The following is an 18,103-nucleotide window of genomic DNA, read 5'->3' on the forward strand; positions in this document are numbered from 1 at the left end:
TTTATGCAAGGGCAAATCAGAACGGCCTGGGAAATAGGAGGGTCTCAGAAGTCGGAGCAAGGCAGAGTGATTTTTGTCAGTGTGATGCTGAGGTCTGAGATGCTGTCTGCAGCCCATTCCCATAGGCACCCAGCAGGAGAGGTCCTGAACAGCGGGAACAATCCCGTTCCACTCCGAGGATGACTCTGGCAATAGCTGCTGTGGTTAAAAGACCACCTCACCTGATGGCCGGATCCCTGTAGCAATACACTGTTATACTGTTTTAAGTATTAAGTATTTTTAAAAATAACTGTTTTAGCTGAACAATAAGTAATTTATTCAAAGCGTTCACAGTGGAGGAAGGGAGGGGGAACCAAAACAAAAGGAGCAACACAGCTTTAAATAAATACCATTTTGAATTAGAAGGCAAACAGAGGCATTGCTCTTTCAGCCAGTGGCAATACTTTGAATACGGTTGTATGGACTGCTGAATTTCCATGCTTTGACCTCGGAAGAGAGAAATCGAGCCGTTAATCTCTGCTTTGCAGGCTTTGCGCTGGGAAATCTTAGAATCCTTCTCCAGATCGGCCGCCTGGCGCCGCTGGTGACCGCGGAAGCTCCGCGCAGCTCCCATTCCGCCTCGCCTGCGATTCGGGCGGGCGGGGCTGCACCATCTCGGGCTGCTCCGTTCGGGGGTCGGCAGCTGTATCGGCAGCTCCGTCCGGCTCACAGGAGAGGAGTTCGGGTCGCTGGAAGGGAATGAAGCTGAGGAAGAGCGAGGAACCGCTCCCGGGGAGGGTGGTGGCTCTGATCCTTGTCCTCTGCGTCTCGGGGATGAGAGCAGAAAGCGCTCGGTACTCTGTCCCTGAAGAGGCGGAGAGAGGCTCTTTCGTGGCGAATATCGCTAAGGATCTGGGACTAACCGGTGAGGAATTATTGGCTCGTCAGGCTCGACTCGTTCCTGAAGGAGAAAAGCAGTATTTACAGCTGAACCAGCACACCGGGGATTTGGTGGTGAGAGAGCAGATGGACCGGGAAGAGCTGTGTGGACAGAGCGAGCCCTGCTTGGTGCGTTTTGAGGTGCTGCTGGAGAACCCGCTGCAGTCCTTCCGAGCTGAGGTAAGACTCACCGACATAAATGATAATTCTCCTGTGTTCTTAAATAAAGAGATTGTTTTAAAGATCCCGGAATCTGCACTGCCGGGGACTCGTTTTTTGCTGGAAAGCGCTCACGATCCTGACGTGGGGAACAACAGTCTTCAGCATTATAGTATCAGCTCGAACGAATATTTCCTTGTGTACACCCGGCGGCGGAGTGACGGCGGGAGGTACGCCGAGCTGGTGTTGGATCGAGCCCTGGATCGGGAGCAGCAGGCAAAAGTTGCTTTCAGCATCACGGCTGTGGATGGTGGGACTCCACCCCGGTCTGGCACAGCCTTAATCCGCGTTATAGTCCTGGATATAAATGATAACATCCCGGTATTTTCCCAGACTCTGTATAAAGTCTCTGTAATGGAAAATAGCTCACAGGATACCATCGTGGTGGTAGTGTCTGCTAGCGATTTGGACTCAGGCACAAATGGAGAGATCGTCTATTCCATAGTTCAAAATTCAGAGGAAAATTTAGAGACATTAAAAATAAACCCAGAGACAGGCCAGATTCGACTCAAAAAGCCTTTGGATTATGAAGAAAAAAAGACCTATGAGATAGATGTTCAGGCCTTAGATGGAGGGGGCCTGTCCACACATTGCAAGGTGGAGGTGCAGGTGAAGGACGTGAACGATAATGCCCCCGAGGTGATCATCACCTCGCTCACCAGCACCCTCTCTGAAGCCGCTCCGCCGAACACCGTGGTCGCCCTCTTCAACGTGCGGGACCGGGACTCGGGGGACAATGGCAGGACAGCCTGCGAGCTGACAGGAGAGCAACCCTTCAGGATCACGCTGCTGGCAGCTGACGCGTACGCGCTGGTGACATCAGAGACACTGGACCGGGAGCAAGTGGAGGAATACAACGTGACGGTGCGAGCTCGAGATGAGGGCTCCCCCGCCCTCTCAGCATCCAAGACCCTGCTCGTACGGCTCCTGGATGTGAACGACAATGCGCCCACCTTCACCCAGGCTATTTACACCATGGTGATCAGCGAAAATGAGCCCGCGGGGAGGAGCCTGGGCCGCCTCAGTGCCACGGACCCTGATGCGGGAGAAAACTCCCGCGTGAGATACGCGCTAGTGAGGCCACTGACAGGCGCCCTCGCCGCAGCATCATTCGTGTCAGTGGACGCGGAGAGTGGAACCGTCCGGAGTTTGCGCCCGCTGGACTATGAGAAGGTCCCCTCCTTCGAGGTGACAGTGAGCGCAGCCGATGGTGGCTCCCCGCCGCTCAGCGCCCAGGCCGTGCTTCGCGTGGTCGTGCGGGACGAGAACGACAACGCGCCCGTGCTGCTGCACCCGGCCCCCGACAGCAGCGCGGCCGGAGAGCTGGTGCCGCGCTGGGCACCCTCCGGCTACCTGGTGGCCAAGGTGGTGGCGGTGGACGCGGACGCGGGGCAGAACGCGTGGCTGTCGTACGAGCTGGCCAAGGCGACGGAGCCGGCGCTGTTCCGCGTGGGGCTGCACAGCGGCGAGGTGCGCACGGCGCGCGCCGTGTCCGAGCGGGACGCGGCCCGGCAGAGGCTGATCGTGCTGGTGCGGGACCGCGGGCAGCCGGCGCGCTCCGCCACCGCCACCCTCGCCGTGGCACTGGTGGACAATCTCTCTGATGCCTTTCACCAGCTTGGCCATGATCCTGCCAGCGGACAGCAGCCGCAGAAGGCAGAGGAGGAAATGCTCACCACTTACCTCATCGCCTCCCTGTGCTGCGTCTCTTCCCTTTTCCTCTTGTCTGTCCTCGTCTTGACAGCGAATACGCTCTGCAAAGCTCGCGTCCGCGGAGAACTTCCTCCTCCTTCTCCCAGCTGCTATGTGGACGGAGACTTTGCCAGCGATGGCGCGGCCGTGGGCAGCACGGGAACTCTGTCACTGCCTTACCGCTACGAAATGTGTCTGACCAGCGGCTCGGGGAGGAGCGAATTCCAGTTCCTGAGGCCCATCCTGCCCAGCCCTCCTATCAATGCTGAGTCTGGGCTGGACAAGGACAAGGACAAGGAGCCGCTACAACACTTGCAGCCTGCCTGTGACAGGGAAGCCCATGCGAGGGGCACAGCCGCTCCTCCCTATTAGCCGCAGGACTGGAAAGTAAGTGTGCATGTCCATGCCTGATCCGTGCTGGGATGCACCTCCCTTATCCGTCCCCAGCCTGAGATTCCCCAGTAAATTGTAGAGCCGTTCCTTCTGTTATAGGTGTACTCTCCCTGTGTAGGCTCCAGGCCGGTTTCTACTGCTAGAGAAGGCGCCGCAGTCCCTCTAACTTCAGCCTCTGCCTCACGCTGCCCTACAAAATGTGTTCTGCCGCTCTCGCTTCCGCTTTCCTTGAAGGGCGCTGAACTCGCCTGTAACTAAAAGAGAGCGCACCAGACCACGAGTTTCAGGACAGCGATAGGTGAGGACGGACACGGAGAAGCTGCCGGGGATGCTCCTGCGCCAGGACTCCGCCAAGACTAACGCCTAAATCCTTATCACTTTTCTCCCTAGAGGATGTGAGCGCGTCCCGCCAGAGGAACCCCACGCCTGTGAGCTCCGGTCCGGGGTCCGGGGCGAGCGGCAGCGCGGGCTGCGGGCGGCGGCGGGCGCAGTTGCAGCGCGCACCGCTGGGTGGTGCCCTCGGCCAAGGCGGCGCCGAGCGGCTGCGGCAGCGGAGGCGGCCGAGCCCGGCCCGGCCCAGCCCAGCGCAGCTCGGCTCAGCGCAGCGCAGCTGAGCCCGAGCGAGCTGAGATCAGCGCAGCGCAGCCGGCCGGAGGTGGCAGCGGCTGCGTTGGCGAGCGCTGCCCCGTGTCAGCCGCTGCCGGCCCCCCCCGGCTGTGTCAGGCGCCGCTTTCGGCGGAAGCGGAGGCAGCGAGAGAAGGCGCCCGGCCCGCGCTTGGCCGCTCTCGGCGGGGAATCACCGGCGACAGCCGCCACACCGACCCCGGCCGCCGCCGCCGCCGCCGCCGCGCCATGGCGATCGCAAGGCAAGTGCTTTGTCTGTCTGCTTTCCTGTGGCTGCCGCCCGCTCGCGCCGAGCCCATCCGCTACTCCGTAGCCGAGGAGGCGGAAAGCGGCTCCCTGGTGGGCGAGCTGGCGGAGGACGCGGGGCTGACGCCGGCGCAGCTCTCGGCTCGCCGCGCCCGCCTGGTGTCGGAGGACGGCCGGCAGCATTTTGCCTTAGAGCGCGGCTCCGGCCGCCTGCTCGTGGCGGGGAGGCTGGACCGGGAGGAGCTGTGCGGCCAGTCCGCCACCTGCATGCTCCCCTTCGAGCTGCTGCTCTCCAACCCCCTGCAGTTCTTTCGGATCGAGGTGGCTCTGGAGGATATCAATGACCATTCACCTTTCTTTCCTGAGAAAAAAGTCACATTTAAGATTCTGGAGACGAGCGACTCGGGTTCACGTTTCCCCCTAGAGGGTGCTCAGGACCTCGATATTGGCAGCAACACAGTCCAGGCATATAGCATTTCTCCCGTGAACGAGTACTTTAGTGTTTACTATGGGACTCGGATTAAAGACAAGAAGTATCTTGAACTTGTTTTGGAAAAGCCACTAGACAGAGAGGAGCATGCAGAGATGAGTTTCAGTGTCATTGCTGTGGATGGTGGCTCTCCTCCCAGGACTGGGACAACCGAAGTGAAAATTGCCATACTAGATGTAAACGACAATGCTCCCATCTTCACAAGGGAGGAGTATATAGGGAAAGTTTTTGAAAACATGCCAAAAAATTCAGTAGTTTTAACTGTGCTGGCAACGGATCAGGATGCAGGAGTTAATGGAGATATCTCCTATAAACTTAGTGAAGCAGTGGGACACAGTCACTCTACATTTGCCATTGATCCCATAACTGGTGAAATTAAAATAGCAAAACCTCTAGACTATGAGGCAGCAGAATCACATGAGCTCCGTGTGACAGCCACAGATGGTGGAGGACTCTCAGCCATCTGCAAAGTGCTGGTGGAGGTGGTGGATGTGAATGACAATGCCCCAGAGGTGGTGGTCAGCTCCTTCAGCAGTCCCCTCCCCGAGGACACAGCCCCCGGCACGGTGGTTGCCCTGTTTACGGTCAGGGACCGGGATTCTGGGGCCAACGGGAAGATCTCGTGTGGCCTCGAGGATCAGCTCTTCTTCTCGCTGCGGCCAGCCTATAAGAATTACTATGAGCTGGTGACAGTGAGCGCGCTGGACCGCGAGGAGACGGCTCGCTACATCCTCAGGGTGACGGCGGCAGACGCGGGGTCGCCTCCTCTGACGAGCACGCAGACCTTCACCGTGGACATCTCGGATGTCAATGACAACGCCCCCGTCTTCAACCAGACGTCGTACACCATGTACGTGCGTGAGAACAATGTGCCCACGGTGTTTGTTGGAGCCGTCAGCGCTGCCGACGCTGACGTGGGGCTCAATGGCAAGGTGAGCTATTCGCTGGCAGCGGTGCAGGCGGCAGAGGGGCCTTGGTGCTCGTGCGTGTCTGTGAACTCTGAGAACGGGCACGTGTTTGTGCTGCGGCCCCTGGACTACGAGCGCTTGAGGCAGACGGAGGTGACGGTCAGTGCCTCTGACGCGGGCTCTCCTCCCCTCAGAGCCAACGTCAGCGTCCGCCTCGTGGTGCTGGACGAGAACGACAACGCCCCGCTCGTGCTGTACCCAGGCCAGGACAGCAGCCCAGCGTCCAGTGAGCTGGTGCCCGTGTCGGCCGAGGCGGGCTACCTCATCACCAAAGTGGTGGCCGTGGATGCCGACTCCGGGCAGAACTCGTGGCTCTCGTACCACCTGCTGAGGGCCAGCGAGCCAGGGCTGTTCACGGTGGGTGTCCACAGCGGGGAGGTGCGTCTGAGGAGGCCGGTGACGGAGAGAGACAGCGTGAGGCAGAAGCTCCTTGTCCTGGTCAGAGACAACGGCAAGCCGCCCCTGTCGGCCACGGCAGCTGTGAGCGCGCTCCTGCTCAAGGACTTGTCAGACGTGCGCCTCCCCGGGCACAGCAGCCCGGCGCCAGAGGATCAGGCTGGCTCCCTCACCACCTATTTAATCATTGCCCTGGTGTGTGTCTCCCTGCTCTTCCTCGTCTCCACCGCACTCTTTGTGGCTCGCAAGGTGTGCAAGAGAAAGGAGCTGAAGGCTGGCCATGTGCTTTATGGTGCCGACAACTTGCAGAGCGGCCTGGCCGATGGGGCCGCTGCAGGGAGCCTGCCCCGCGCCTATTGCTACGAGATCAGCCTCACAACGGGCTCGGGCAACAGCGAGTTCAAATTCCTCAAGCCCATCCTGCCCAGCGTGCCACCACAGCACTGCGCCGTGGGCCAGGGCCCGGAGGATGAACAGCATTTCCCCTGTGTCCCTGTCAGCACCGAGGACACAGCACCAGACAATCCTGGCACTCTCTCTGCAGGACACTTCAATTCTCTTTCCTTCAACTAGCTGGGCTCTGCACTGCCAGAGGCTTCACTGCCCATGGGAGATGGGGATCCAGGCAGCAGCAGGTGGCAATGGTTTCTCCAGAGAAAACTTGTATTTCCAATGTCATAATCAATTTCCTTCATATTCTATTTCAGAATAGAAGTTGTCAGGTTCTCCAGAAGTTAAAAGTAGAAGCAAATTAGAGAAAGCTGGTCTCTCACTCTGGCTGTGATATGCTTCATCTCTGATATTGTCATTTCTGATAGGCTTTAAGAAGGGGATTAGTACTCCAGCTATTCTCCTGTATCTCTTGCTATCAGACCAGTCCATGAAACTCTTACTTCTTCATTGCTATAACAGAATGGCACAGTTGTGTAGACAAGTCCCACACTTGCTGCAATAGCCCAATGCTCTTTGCCCAGCTCAGAAAAGCGAGGTACTTCTGAATACTCTGTCATAATGTTCTGTTTAACGTGGGGCTTTTTCTTTCTGGGGATTTGGAGGTCTCTGTGTATGTGGGCTTTGTTCTTTATGCTTTTCTCTCAGTATGTCTGTTCACCATTTGTGCATCTGCTGATGCTTCACGAATGCTGCCCTCTCAAAGAGTGAATTTGTCCCATCCAGCCATTGCTGTGCGGCAATTCCAGTTCTGCAGAGTAAAAGGCTGTTTTGACCCTATGGGTACAGGGCTCTCATCTTCTTCAAGGCAGAGAAGAGTAGGAACATTCACAAAATCATCCTTTATCTAATATGTATTTCTGTTATGTCCACCTGGAATTGTCTTGGAAATTCAGCACTGAAAGATGCATTAGGGTAGGCTATAACAGTGGAAAATCATGAAAACTTATTAATTGTCTTTATGAGCATGAGAACACCACTTGTCCATAAAATATAATTTTCTGAAGGTAGAATCAAGAAGAACATGAAAACAGGACTTTGAGTTTTCTTTGCTCATTCTTGTTTCTGAATTCAGAGGCTTCTTGATGTGACTAGAAAGCTGTCCCTACTGAAGTTTCCCCATTTGTGATAGAGTTATTTCCATTCTCTTTAAGCCCTTTTTCTTCTTATCCACTATCTATCACTGCGCCGTGAGCCAGGGCCTGGAGGAAGAACAGCATTTCCCCTGTGTCCCTGTCAGCACCGAGGACACGGCACCAGACAATCCTGGCACTCTCTCTGCAGGACACTTCAATTCTCTTTCCTTCAACTAGCTGGGCTCTGCACTGCCAGAGGCTTCAATGCATGTGGGACAATGGGATCCAGGCAGCAGCAGGTGGCAATGGTACCTTCAGAGTAAACTTGTGTTTCTAAATGTCATAAGGTATTTCCCTTATATTCCAAGTCAGAATAGAAGTTGCCTGGTTCTCCAAAAAGAGAAAAATAGAAGCAAATAAAAGAAAGTCGGGCTCTCACTGTGGCAGTTATATACTTCATCTCTGATTTGGCCATTTCTGATAGACTTGAAGAAGGGGGTTAGCACTCCAGCTATTCTTCTGTATCTCTTGCTGTCAGACCAGACCATGAAACTCTTATTCATTGGTATTAACACAGCTGCACAATTGTGTAGACAGATCTCACACTTGCTGAAATGGCCCAAAGCCCATTGCCCTGCTCAGAATTGCAAGATGGTTCTGAATTCCATGACATGATGTCCTCTTATCATGGGTGTTTTTCTTCCTGGGGCTTTGGATGTCTCTGTGTGAGATGTGTGGTCCCTGTGTGTTACACTTTCTTCTCAACATGTCTGTCTGTTTGGCCCTTGTGCATCTGCAGATGCTTCACTATTGCTGCCCAGTGAAAGAGTGAATTTGTCTCATCCACCCATTGCAATGCTGGCAATTTCAGCTCTGCAGAGTAAAAGGCTCTTTTGACCCCATGAGTGCAGGGGTCTTAATTTCTTGAGGACAGAGAGGAGTAGGAAAATGCATAAGAGAATCTTCATTTGACCTGTGTGTGGCTTTTGTGTTCTGTCCACCAGGGATTGTCTAGGAAATACAGCGCTAGAGTATGTAGTCGGTTGGGTTCTTAAATGTAGAGAGCCATTAAAACCAGTCAATTGTCATTATATGCATGGAAATGCAAAATGTGCATGAAATGTAATTTTGTGGATTTAGAATCGAGAAGAACTTGAAAACAGGACATTGAGGGTTTTTTCCTCATTCTTGTTTTGAATTCAGAGGCTTCTTGATGTGACTAGAAAGCTGTCCCTATAAAAGTTTCTCCATTTGTGTTAGAGCGTTTGCATTCTAATTTTTCCCCTGTCTCCTTTTATCTACTTAACTGTACTGAGAATTCTTTTGCTCATTCCATCGGAGATGGATTGCTACCCCAGCTATAATAACTGGTTCTTGGAACGATGTCTGTGATGCATGGAATATTAATAAAGCCACCCTCTAGTTCTTTCGTGCTGAAGTTAGACTCCTTAACATTGGTATAATTCTGAGTTCAAAAATTGTAAAAATATATAGAATTGAAATAAAGACTGACTACTTACGTGAAGACAGAATTCCTTGTAGGATGTGCTTTCTGGGAAAAAGTCTTCAAGGCGCTTCAAGCTTCTGCGAGGGATTTTCTCACTCTGTCCTATGCCAGAACGCTTGGATGTGTCCAGTTGCTGAGCGTGGAGATGCAGGCGGGGAGTTTCCGTTTGCTGCCCGTGCTGTCAGCATCGCCCACTGCGCGCTCGGTTTGTCCTGCTGAGCGATGAGGCTGCGTGGTTCTGGTGTGGGTGTGGGCTTGGCGCTGCCCTGGGAAAGGGCGCATTGTGATGCTGGCGCCGGGTGTGTGGAAAGCTTTGGAGTCTCGGTCCGGGGCGAGCGGCAGCGCGGGCTGCGGGCGGCGGCGGGCGCAGTTGCAGCGCGCACCGCTGGGTGGTGCCCTCGGCCAAGGCGGCGCCGAGCGGCTGCGGCAGCGGAGGCGGCCGAGCCCGGCCCGGCCCAGCCCAGCGCAGCTCGGCTCAGCGCAGCGCAGCTGAGCCCGAGCGAGCTGAGATCAGCGCAGCGCAGCCGGCCGGAGGTGGCAGCGGCTGCGTTGGCGAGCGCTGCCCCGTGTCAGCCGCTGCCGGCCCCCCCCGGCTGTGTCAGGCGCCGCTTTCGGCGGAAGCGGAGGCAGCGAGAGAAGGCGCCCGGCCCGCGCTTGGCCGCTCTCGGCGGGGAATCACCGGCGACAGCCGCCACACCGACCCCGGCCGCCGCCGCCGCCGCCGCCGCGCCATGGCGATCGCAAGGCAAGTGCTTTGTCTGTCTGCTTTCCTGTGGCTGCCGCCCGCTCGCGCCGAGCCCATCCGCTACTCCGTAGCCGAGGAGGCGGAAAGCGGCTCCCTGGTGGGCGAGCTGGCGGAGGACGCGGGGCTGACGCCGGCGCAGCTCTCGGCTCGCCGCGCCCGCCTGGTGTCGGAGGACGGCCGGCAGCATTTTGCCTTAGAGCGCGGCTCCGGCCGCCTGCTCGTGGCGGGGAGGCTGGACCGGGAGGAGCTGTGCGGCCAGTCCGCCACCTGCATGCTCCCCTTCGAGCTGCTGCTCTCCAACCCCCTGCAGTTCTTTCGGGTCGAGGTGGCTCTGGAGGATATCAATGACCATTCACCTGTTTTCCCCGGGAAACGAGTCGTTTTTAAGATTCCGGAGACGAGCGAGCCAGGCTCTCATCTCCCACTAGAGGTGGCTCGGGACCTCGATATTGGCAGCAACACAGTCCAGGCATACAGCATCTCTCCCGAGAACGAACATTTTAGTGTCTCCTATGGAACTCGAATTACAGGAAAGCAGTATCTTGAACTTCTTTTGGAGAAGCCTCTAGACAGAGAGGAGCAGTCAGAGATGAGTTTCAGTGTCATTGCTGTAGATGGGGGTTCTCCTCCCAGGACTGGGACAACCGAAGTGGAAATTGTCATTCTGGATATAAATGACAATCCTCCCATCTTCACACAGGAGGTGTACATTGGGAAGGTTCTGGAGAATATGCCAGAAGGCTCGGTAGCTCTGACCGTGTTAGCAACTGATCAGGATGCAGGAGTAAATGGGGAAATTTCCTATCAACTCAGTGAAGCTGCAGATGAGAGCAACTCAGTATTTGTGATTGATCCCAAAACTGGTGAAATTAAAATAACAAAACCTCTGGACTTTGAGGTAGCGCAAAGTCACGAACTGAGTGTGACAGCCAGAGATGGGGGAGGGTTCTCAGCCATCTGTAAAGTGCTGGTGGAGGTGGTGGATGTGAATGACAATGCCCCAGAGGTGGTGGTCAGCTCCTTCAGCAGTCCCCTCCCCGAGAACACAGCCCCCGGCACGGTGGTTGCTCTGTTTACGGTCAGGGACCGGGATTCTGGGGCCAACGGGAAGATCTCGTGTGGCCTCGAGGATCAGCTCTTCTTCTCGCTGCGGCCAGCCTATAAGAATTACTATGAGCTGGTGACAGTGAGCGCGCTGGACCGCGAGGAGACGGCTCGCTACATCCTCAGGGTGACGGCGGCAGACGCGGGGTCGCCTCCTCTGACGAGCACGCAGACCTTCACCGTGGACATCTCGGATGTCAATGACAACGCCCCCGTCTTCAACCAGACGTCGTACACCATGTACGTGCGTGAGAACAATGTGCCCACGGTGTTTGTTGGAGCCGTCAGCGCTGCCGACGCTGACGTGGGGCTCAATGGCAAGGTGAGCTATTCGCTGGCAGCGGTGCAGGCGGCAGAGGGGCCTTGGTGCTCGTGCGTGTCTGTGAACTCTGAGAACGGGCACGTGTTTGTGCTGCGGCCCCTGGACTACGAGCGCTTGAGGCAGACGGAGGTGACGGTCAGTGCCTCTGACGCGGGCTCTCCTCCCCTCAGAGCCAACGTCAGCGTCCGCCTCGTGGTGCTGGACGAGAACGACAACGCCCCGCTCGTGCTGTACCCGGGCCAGGACAGCAGCCCAGCGTCCAGTGAGCTGGTGCCCGTGTCGGCCGAGGCGGGCTACCTCATCACCAAAGTGGTGGCCGTGGATGCCGACTCCGGGCAGAACTCGTGGCTCTCGTACCACCTGCTGAGGGCCAGCGAGCCAGGGCTGTTCACGGTGGGTGTCCACAGCGGGGAGGTGCGTCTGAGGAGGCCGGTGACGGAGAGAGACAGCGTGAGGCAGAAGCTCCTTGTCCTGGTCAGAGACAACGGCAAGCCGCCCCTGTCGGCCACGGCAGCTGTGAGCGCGCTCCTGCTCAAGGACTTGTCAGACGTGCGCCTCCCCGGGCACAGCAGCCCGGCGCCAGAGGATCAGGCTGGCTCCCTCACCACCTATTTAATCATTGCCCTGGTGTGTGTCTCCCTGCTCTTCCTCGTCTCCACCGCACTCTTTGTGGCTCGCAAGGTGTGCAAGAGAAAGGAGCTGAAGGCTGGCCATGTGCTTTATGGTGCCGACAACTTGCAGAGCGGCCTGGCCGATGGGGCCGCTGCAGGGAGCCTGCCCCACGCCTATTGCTACGAGATCAGCCTCACAACGGGCTCGGGCAACAGCGAGTTCAAATTCCTCAAGCCCATCCTGCCCAGCGTGCCACCACAGCACTGCGCCGTGGGCCAGGGCCCGGAGGATGAACAGCATTTCCCCTGTGTCCCTGTCAGCACCGAGGACACGGCACCAGACAATCCTGGCACTCTCTCTGCAGGACACTTCAATTCTCTTTCCTTCAACTAGCTGGGCTCCGCACTGCCAGAGGCTTCAGTGATCATGGGAAGAATTGACCCAGGCAGTAGGCATTTGGCAGTGGTTCCTGCAGTGTAAATCTGGGTTTGCAATTCGATTGACCAACTTCCTGCAAATTCTTTTTGGAATAAATGTCTGCCACTCCAAAAGCAGAGATGGAACTTTTTTCTTATTTAGATAGTCATGGGTTTCATGTCAGCTTCTGCCTTTTCTAACAGCCTTTAAGTATGTAGCTAGCACTCACATTTGTGTTCTGTTTTTGTTGCTGTCTCACAAGAGAGAGAATCTTGTTATACTGATCTTTAAGACAGTGTCACTGTTGGCCAAACAAATCTTGTCCACACTGAGTTGCCGAAGGTCTTTTTCCCAGCTCTGGAAACCAAGGAAGTTGTGAGTACTGAGTTGTCACAATATCATGTGAGCACTAGGCCCTTTCTCCCCTGGGTTCTGGTTGTCTCTTCCAGAGATGTGAGCTCTGTGTGCTTTGCTTTCTTGTCGCTGTGTCTGTGCAGACACTGAATATCTGCAGATGCTTCAGTCGTTCCGCCTGGTGAAGCCGGGTATTGCTCCCACCCAGCCTTTGCAACACAGGCAATGCCAGCCCAGCAGGGAAGGAGGTGATTTCGACCCTATTGGAACAGCTGTCTCATCTTCCTTTTCTAGCTCAGAGTAGAGCAGCAAAATGCACCAGGAAATCTTCCTTTGGTGTAAAAGAAGGGCTTGGGTGTTCTGTCAGCTCAGGATTGCCTGAGAAATACAGCAGCACAAATAGTGTTAGAGTAGACTGTAACTGAACAGAGTTGTTATAACATCTTCATTATCCTTGGATGCATTGAAGGAAAACTCCACAAATACTAAAAGACAATTATAGGAAGGTAGAGTCAAGAAGAACTTTTAAAAAGGGCATTGTGTTGGTCTTTTAAATTATTTTCTTGCGTCCTAAGACTTACTGATGGTAGTGGAGATTTTTCAGTGCATGATTTTCTGTTTGTTCCAGTGCACTTCCATTCCCATTTTTGCCCTTTCTCCTTCTACTCTCTGAAATGTACTGAGCATTTTACTGATCCTGTTCCTGTAGAGAAGAACTGCCGACCCGTCTGTAATAACTGGTTATTTGAATGACGTCTGTGATGCATGAAATAGTCAGAGAGGCTCCCTCACACTATGTTTTCCTGAAGCTATAAAGTTAAAATTGTAAATTTGATTAGCCTCGGGATTACAAGCTGAAAAAAAAAAATGTATTAGACTGAAATAAAGAGAACACACATTTGTGAAGACAGAATACCTTGTAGAGACGTTGTTTCTGGGATAGCCCTGTGAGGACATTTCAAAATTGTGCGAGGTACTTTCTAGCTGTGTCCCCAGTCTGAAGCAGTGTCGGGTGGGTTCAGTTGCTGAGCGTGGAGATGCAGGCGGGGAGTTTCCATTTGCTGCCCGTGCTGTCAGCATCGCCCACTGCGCGCTCGGTTTGTCCTGCTGAGCGATGAGGCTGTGTGGTTCTGGTGTGGGTGTGGGCTTGGCGCTGCCCTGGGAAAGGGCGCATTGTGATGCTGGCGCCGGGTGTGTGGAAAGCTTTGGAGTCTCGGTCCGGGGCGAGCGGCAGCGCGGGCTGCGGGCGGCGGCGGGCGCAGTTGCAGCGCGCACCGCTGGGTGGTGCCCTCGGCCAAGGCGGCGCCGAGCGGCTGCGGCAGCGGAGGCGGCCGAGCCCGGCCCGGCCCAGCCCAGCGCAGCTCGGCTCAGCGCAGCGCAGCTGAGCCCGAGCGAGCTGAGATCAGCGCAGCGCAGCCGGCCGGAGGTGGCAGCGGCTGCGTTGGCGAGCGCTGCCCCGTGTCAGCCGCTGCCGGCACCTCCCGGCTGTGTCAGGCGCCGCTTTCGGCGGAAGCGGAGGCAGCGAGAGAAGGCGCCCGGCCCGCGCTTGGCCGCTCTCGGCGGGGAATCACCGGCGACAGCCGCCACACCGACCCCGGCCGCCGCCGCCGCGGCGCCATGGCGATCGCAAGGCAAGTGCTTTGTCTGTCTGCTTTCCTGTGGCTGCCGCCCGCTCGCGCCGAGCCCATCCGCTACTCCGTAGCCGAGGAGGCGGAAAGCGGCTCCCTGGTGGGCGAGCTGGCGGAGGACGCGGGGCTGACGCCGGCGCAGCTCTCGGCTCGCCGCGCCCGCCTGGTGTCGGAGGACGGCCGGCAGCATTTTGCCTTAGAGCGCGGCTCCGGCCGCCTGCTCGTGGCGGGGAGGCTGGACCGGGAGGAGCTGTGCGGCCAGTCCGCCACCTGCATGCTCCCCTTCGAGCTGCTGCTCTCCAACCCCCTGCAGTTCTTTCGGGTCGAGGTGGTTCTGGAAGATATTAATGATCATTCGCCTGTTTTCCCCGAGAAACGAGTCGTTTTTAAAATTCCGGAGACGAGCGAGCCAGGCTCTCGTCTCCCACTAGAGGTGGCTCGGGATCTCGATATTGGCAGCAACACAGTCCAGGCATACAGTATCTCTCCCCAGAACAAATATTTCATTGTCTCCTTTGGAAGTCGGAGTAATGGAGACAAGTACGTTGAACTTGTCTTGGAGAAGCCGCTAGACAGAGAGGAGCATGCAGAGATGGGTTTCCATGTTATTGCTGTGGACGGTGGCTCTCCTCCCAGAAGTGGCACCATCGAGATCTCTATTATTATTCTGGATGTAAATGACAATCCTCCCATATTCACACAAGAGCGTTATATTGGGAAGGTTCTGGAGAATATGCCAGAAGGCTCAGTAGTTCTGACCGTGTCAGCAACAGATCAAGATGCAGGAGTAAATGGAGAAATTTCATACCAACTCAGTGAAGCTGCAGATCAGAGTGACTCCACATTTGTGATTGATAACACAACTGGGGAAATTAAAATCACAAAACCTCTGGACTTTGAGGCAGCACAAAGCCATGAACTGAGTGTGAGAGCCACAGATGGTGGAGGACTCTCAGCCATCTGCAAAGTGCTGGTGGCGGTGGTGGATGTGAATGACAATGCCCCAGAGGTGGTGGTCAGCTCCTTCAGCAGTCCCCTCCCCGAGAACACAGCCCCCGGCACGGTGGTTGCCCTGTTTACGGTCAGGGACCGGGATTCTGGGGCCAACGGGAAGATCTCGTGTGGCCTCGAGGATCAGCTCTTCTTCTCGCTGCGGCCAGCCTATAAGAATTACTATGAGCTGGTGACAGTGAGCGCGCTGGACCGCGAGGAGACGGCTCGCTACATCCTCAGGGTGACGGCGGCAGACGCGGGGTCGCCTCCTCTGACGAGCACGCAGACCTTCACCGTGGACATCTCGGATGTCAATGACAACGCCCCCGTCTTCAACCAGACGTCGTACACCATGTACGTGCGTGAGAACAATGTGCCCACGGTGTTTGTTGGAGCCGTCAGCGCTGCCGACGCTGACGTGGGGCTCAATGGCAAGGTGAGCTATTCGCTGGCAGCGGTGCAGGCGGCAGAGGGGCCTTGGTGCTCGTGCGTGTCTGTGAACTCTGAGAACGGGCACGTGTTTGTGCTGCGGCCCCTGGACTACGAGCGCTTGAGGCAGACGGAGGTGACGGTCAGTGCCTCTGACGCGGGCTCTCCTCCCCTCAGAGCCAACGTCAGCGTCCGCCTCGTGGTGCTGGACGAGAACGACAACGCCCCGCTCGTGCTGTACCCGGGCCAGGACAGCAGCCCAGCGTCCAGTGAGCTGGTGCCCGTGTCGGCCGAGGCGGGCTACCTCATCACCAAAGTGGTGGCCGTGGATGCCGACTCCGGGCAGAACTCGTGGCTCTCGTACCACCTGCTGAGGGCCAGCGAGCCAGGGCTGTTCACGGTGGGTGTCCACAGCGGGGAGGTGCGTCTGAGGAGGCCGGTGACGGAGAGAGACAGCGTGAGGCAGAAGCTCCTTGTCCTGGTCAGAGACAACGGCAAGCCGCCCCTGTCGGCCACGGCAGCTGTGAGCGCGCTCCTGCTCAAGGACTTGTCAGACGTGCGCCTCCCCGGGCACAGCAGCCCGGCGCCAGAGGATCAGGCTGGCTCCCTCACCACCTATTTAATCATTGCCCTGGTGTGTGTCTCCCTGCTCTTCCTCGTCTCCACCGCACTCTTTGTGGCTCGCAAGGTGTGCAAGAGAAAGGAGCTGAAGGCTGGCCATGTGCTTTATGGTGCCGACAACTTGCAGAGCGGCCTGGCCGATGGGGCCGCTGCAGGGAGCCTGCCCCGCGCCTATTGCTACGAGATCAGCCTCACAACGGGCTCGGGCAACAGCGAGTTCAAATTCCTCAAGCCCATCCTGCCCAGCGTGCCACCACAGCACTGCGCCGTGGGCCAGGGCCCGGAGGATGAACAGCATTTCCCCTGTGTCCCTGTCAGCACCGAGGACACGGCACCAGACAATCCTGGCACTCTCTCTGCAGGACACTTCAATTCTCTTTCCTTCAACTAGCTGGGCTCTGCACTGCCAGAGAATTTAATTCCTGTGGTAGACTGGGATCCAGGCAGTGGCATTTGGCATTGGATCCTTCAGGGAAAACTTGTGTTTCCAAACGGCATAAAGAATTCCGTTCATATTCTAAGTCAGAATAGAAGTTGTCAGGCTTTCAAAAAGAGAAAAATAGAAGATAAAAAAAGGAAGTTGGGCTGTCACTGTGGCAGTTATATACTTCATCTCTGATATGGTAATTTCTGACAGACTTTAAGAAGGGGGTTAACACTCCAGCTATGCTCCTTTTTCTCTTGTTGTCAGACCCATCCATGAAACTCTTGTTTGTTCATTTCTGTAACACAGTTGCTCATTTGGTTAAACAAATCTCACATTTGTTGAAATGGCCCAAAGCACTTTGCCCAGCTCAGAAAATCGCGGTACTTCTGAATACTGTGTCATGAAGTTTTGTTAGCATGGGATTTTTTTTTTCTTGGGCTTTGCAGGTTTCTGTGTATGTGGGCTTTGTGTGTAACACTTTTCCCTCAGTATGTCTGTCCACCCTTTGTTGCATTGGCCGATGCTCCACCAATGCTGCCCAGCGAAACAGTGAATTTGTCCCATCCAGCCATTGCTGTGCTGGCAGTTCCAGTTCTGCAGAGTAAAAGGCTGTTTTGACCCTCTGAGTACAGGGGCCTCATCTTCTTCAAGGCAGAGAGGAGCAGAAAAATGCACAAAATCATCCTTTATCTAAAGTGTATTTTTGTTTTGTACACCTGGGATTGTCTTGGAAATTCAGCACTGAAAGATGCATTAGGGTAGGCTGTAAGTGTGGAGAGTCATGAAAACTTCTTAATTGTCTTTATGAGCATGAGAACGCCATTTGTCCATGAAATATAATTTTCTGAAGGTAGAATCAAGAAAAACAGGAAAACAGGACTTTGAATTTTCTTTGCTCATTCTTGTTTCTGAATTCAGAGGCTTCTTGATGTGACTAGAAAGCTGTCCCTACACGATTTTCCCCATTTGTGTTAGAGTGTTTGCATTCTCATTTTTCCCCTTTCTCCATTTATCTACTTAACTGTACTGAGAATTATTTTGCTCATTCCACTGGAGAAGGATTGCCACCCCAGCTATAATCACTGATTGAACGATGTCTGTGATGCATAGAATATTCATAAAGACACCCTCAAGATGTTTTGTACTGAGGCTAGAACGTTTAACATTGCTATAACTATAAGTTTAAAAATTGTAAAACTATGTAGACTAGAAATAAAGACTGACTACTTACGTAGAGACGGAATTCTTTGTCGAGACGTTCTCTCTGGGAAAGACCTCACAAAGGTTTTCAAGCTTCTGCGAGGGATTTTCTCACTCTACCGCTTGACAGAATGGATGGGTGGATTCAGTTGGTGAGCGTGGAGATGCAGGCGGGGAGTTTCCATTTGCTGCCCGTGCTGTCAGCATCGCCCGTTGTGTGCTCGGTTTGTCCTGCTGAGCGATGAGGCTGCGTGGTTCTGGTGTGGGTGTGG

The 18,103-nt window shown here is 55.4% G+C and overlaps 4 protein-coding genes across 4 annotated transcripts; all 4 read left to right on the forward strand.

The window, feature by feature from the left end:
- Positions 1-722: 722 nt before the first annotated feature.
- LOC111943033 (protocadherin beta-4-like) lies at positions 723-6,669 on the forward strand. The gene has a single exon (XM_023946087.2). It carries the CDS (start codon positions 4,075-4,077, stop codon positions 6,517-6,519), a length of 2,445 nt encoding a protein of 814 aa, XP_023801855.2. The 5' UTR covers positions 723-4,074; the 3' UTR covers positions 6,520-6,669.
- Positions 739-3,201, forward strand: LOC147650413 (protocadherin beta-16-like). The gene has a single exon (XM_086852036.1). It carries the CDS (start codon positions 739-741, stop codon positions 3,199-3,201), a length of 2,463 nt encoding a protein of 820 aa, XP_086708162.1.
- A 315-nt stretch (positions 6,670-6,984) lies between the features above and the next one.
- On the forward strand, positions 6,985-13,446 carry LOC111945748 (protocadherin beta-15-like). The gene has a single exon (XM_023948403.2). The coding sequence runs from the start codon at positions 9,711-9,713 to the stop codon at positions 12,153-12,155; it is 2,445 nt and encodes an 814-aa protein (XP_023804171.2). The 5' UTR covers positions 6,985-9,710; the 3' UTR covers positions 12,156-13,446.
- An 83-nt stretch (positions 13,447-13,529) lies between these two features.
- On the forward strand, positions 13,530-17,874 carry LOC111944624 (protocadherin beta-15-like). The gene has a single exon (XM_023947340.2). It carries the CDS (start codon positions 14,151-14,153, stop codon positions 16,593-16,595), a length of 2,445 nt encoding a protein of 814 aa, XP_023803108.2. The 5' UTR covers positions 13,530-14,150; the 3' UTR covers positions 16,596-17,874.
- Positions 17,875-18,103: the final 229 nt, after the last annotated feature.

Source organism: Cyanistes caeruleus, chromosome 15 (genome assembly GCF_971803275.1).
Source record: "Cyanistes caeruleus chromosome 15, bCyaCae1.hap1.1, whole genome shotgun sequence".
In the NCBI taxonomy this organism is placed as follows: Eukaryota; Metazoa; Chordata; class Aves; order Passeriformes; family Paridae; genus Cyanistes; species Cyanistes caeruleus.

Coding starts and splice junctions, on each gene's coding strand:
- LOC111944624 (XM_023947340.2), top strand. CDS start 14,151: ATGGCGATCGCAAGGCAAGTGCTTTGTCTGTCTGCTTTCCTGTGGCTG.
- LOC111943033 (XM_023946087.2), top strand. CDS start 4,075: ATGGCGATCGCAAGGCAAGTGCTTTGTCTGTCTGCTTTCCTGTGGCTG.
- LOC111945748 (XM_023948403.2), top strand. CDS start 9,711: ATGGCGATCGCAAGGCAAGTGCTTTGTCTGTCTGCTTTCCTGTGGCTG.
- LOC147650413 (XM_086852036.1), top strand. CDS start 739: ATGAAGCTGAGGAAGAGCGAGGAACCGCTCCCGGGGAGGGTGGTGGCT.